Genomic DNA, 2,517 nt, shown 5'->3' on the forward strand with positions numbered 1-2,517 from the left:
ATGACATGGTCTTTCACCTGCGACCCGTAGAGAAAGGGTTAAACATAACCAACAAAAACGGCTCAAATATTGTTTTTTAGTGATAAATAAATAAATTTCAGTAAGAGGGGAAAAACATTTCTCAATTTACATTCTTTTGTTATTCATTATTACGAGTTTGATAAAAAAAAAAAAATTTGAGTTTTTAATGAGATTTTAAGAATATTTATTTTTAACCTCAGAACAGTTTTGTAAATAAATAATTGATCTATATTAAATGGGTCATCTATACCTGGACATTTTTCTCACTCTTAGTAAATGAATATGTTTCTTTAGGTGAAGATGCTATGACTCGTAGCTTGATATGTATGTCTTCCCGTGGTCGCAGAAAGACAGATTTGACTCCATCTGTTCCCTCCTCGTGGGATCGTACTTCTAGAACACAATCTCCAGGTATACAAACCACAAGAGCTGTTAGCACATCTCGTCTGGATTTACTGGCACAACCTCGCCGTCGCTATGCAGGATCCGTGCAGCCAGGGACAGGGCAGGTCCAAGCAGCAAGTATGAGCAAAAGCATGTTAAATTTAGCTAACTCTGTACCTTTTTCTAGACAGAGTAAGAAACCCCAGTATCCTCCCAGGGCAAGGGAAAAGTCTCGTAGCATGGTACACCTTGCTGGCCCTGCTATTACCCCTCACAATACCAAATCCTCCACCACCATTTTTTCTGTTTCCCGCCCACAAGCCCCTTCCACTAGTGACCCTCATGGTCCTAAGTCTTATTTATCACAGAGTTTGCTGCACTTAGCTGTTAACCCTCGCCCTACCCGAACCTCCCGTCTTAGAAAAGATGTTCTCTCTGCCTCTAGCAGGAGCAGTCATCCTTCTTCTGTGGCCATGCCCAAGAGCACAGAAGCAGTAAACCTTCGCCGCTCATCTTTTGAAGGTATGTTTCTTCATATACTGATGTCATGCTTCAACTTGTATTTTTTTTTAATCCTTTGCATACGAGTTCTTTCTGTTGCACTTGCAGATTATTGGTATTTAATCTGAGACCATCAAAAAACAATTTTTTTTTTATCAAACAATCATCATGATGTGAAATGTGCATGAATGTTGTTTGCTTGGCTGGTTTGTTTAAAGCATAGAATGAAGAAATGTGACCAAATAATTGTACGGTTAAAATTTATATGGGCCAAGTAATTTTTTAGTAAAGATAAATTATTGGAGTGAGTTAGTCAACAGTTATAGAGTTATAGATAAAAGTATTAATTTTCAGTAGTGAACAACAATTAACCAAAAATAGTAATTTGTAAAAAAGAAATGATTGGGATTAGGCAACAACAATAAATCAGAAGTAGTCATATTCATTATAGATGGATTATTGGGGTTAGTCAATAATGATAAATGAAAAGTAGCAAGTTCTTTTTACAGCTTGTCTTTGGTTCTGTTTTATAGGTGATATAGCCAAAAATGATTTGAGTTCATTAATAAAGCTGTAGTTAATTTCATTTTAAAGTGAAAGACAATCTTAAACATGTAAAGAATAAACTTAGGAATTTAAACAAGTATCTTAATGTGGGAATATTATTAGACTGGTGAAAGTTATAGGATATTTATAAGTTGATCTACTTTATATTGATCAGAAAAAAAAATTTTACTGATATTTCTAATATTATAATTTTCTTAACCAGTTTTTTGAATGGTATGCAATTTCTAGTCTATCCACAGACAAACATAATGTGTAAAAAATCATGCTGTTTCTCTAACTCACGTAGCTGGTTATAAAAGTGATAGTAGGGAAATTTAGCATCAGATACTTATTGATAATGTGTTAGTTTAACCTGGGTGTGTTTGTTTGAGTTTAAAAGTAAGTGGAAGAAATACTGATATTATAAAAAAAAAGAAGTGATATCTTTTATCTCGACTCCTTTTTTTTTCAGTACCAAAGTAGATTATTCGTATGTAATTAAACTTTATTTCAAGCTAATTTTTTTTCTATTCACATATAAACTTTTAATTTCTTTCAGTAGAACACTTATTTTATTCTGGTGGTGGTGGTGGATATGCTCTGTTCCCTGTCCTGCAACCTTGACTTAGCTGTGCGGTGATGTGGTGGTGGTTTTTCTTTAGTACATGTTTTGTTGAAGTTATGCTTTTATTGTTTGTAGTTCTGAACCTTCTTAAAGTTGATCATTTTGTGAAGCTTGCCGCTACAGGTATCCTTGCTTTATGTGCAAGTATAGATCTTATTACTTCCCTCTACACAAACTTGTATATTACAAGTCCCCTAGTTATTATTTAAGTATAGATCTGGTTCCTTCCTCCTACACAAACTTGTATATTACAAGTGTCCTTTTTATTATGTAAGTATGGATTTGGTTACTTCCTTCTGCACAAACTTGTATATTACAAGTGTCCTTTTTATTATGTAAGTATAGATTTGGTTACTTCCTTCTACACAAACTTGTATATTACAAGTGTCCTTTTTATTATGTAAGTATAGATTTGGTTACTTCCTTCTACACAAACTTGT

General features: G+C 33.7%; 1 protein-coding gene across 1 annotated transcript in view; it reads left to right on the plus strand.

The window, feature by feature from the left end:
- LOC106476181 (inner centromere protein-like) overlaps positions 1-2,517 on the plus strand; it is a gene marked incomplete at its 5' end in the record, with an annotated part of 18,546 nt that overhangs the window by 911 nt on the left and 15,118 nt on the right. The window contains 2 exons of the mRNA XM_013936849.2: positions 305-927; positions 2,153-2,221. Of these exons, the coding sequence (XP_013792303.2) occupies positions 305-927; positions 2,153-2,221 (692 nt within the window). The remainder of the gene's footprint in view (positions 1-304; positions 928-2,152; positions 2,222-2,517) is intronic.

This window comes from Limulus polyphemus, unplaced genomic scaffold (genome assembly GCF_000517525.1).
Source record: "Limulus polyphemus unplaced genomic scaffold, Limulus_polyphemus-2.1.2 Scaffold9983, whole genome shotgun sequence".
Classification (NCBI taxonomy): domain Eukaryota; kingdom Metazoa; phylum Arthropoda; class Merostomata; order Xiphosura; family Limulidae; genus Limulus; species Limulus polyphemus.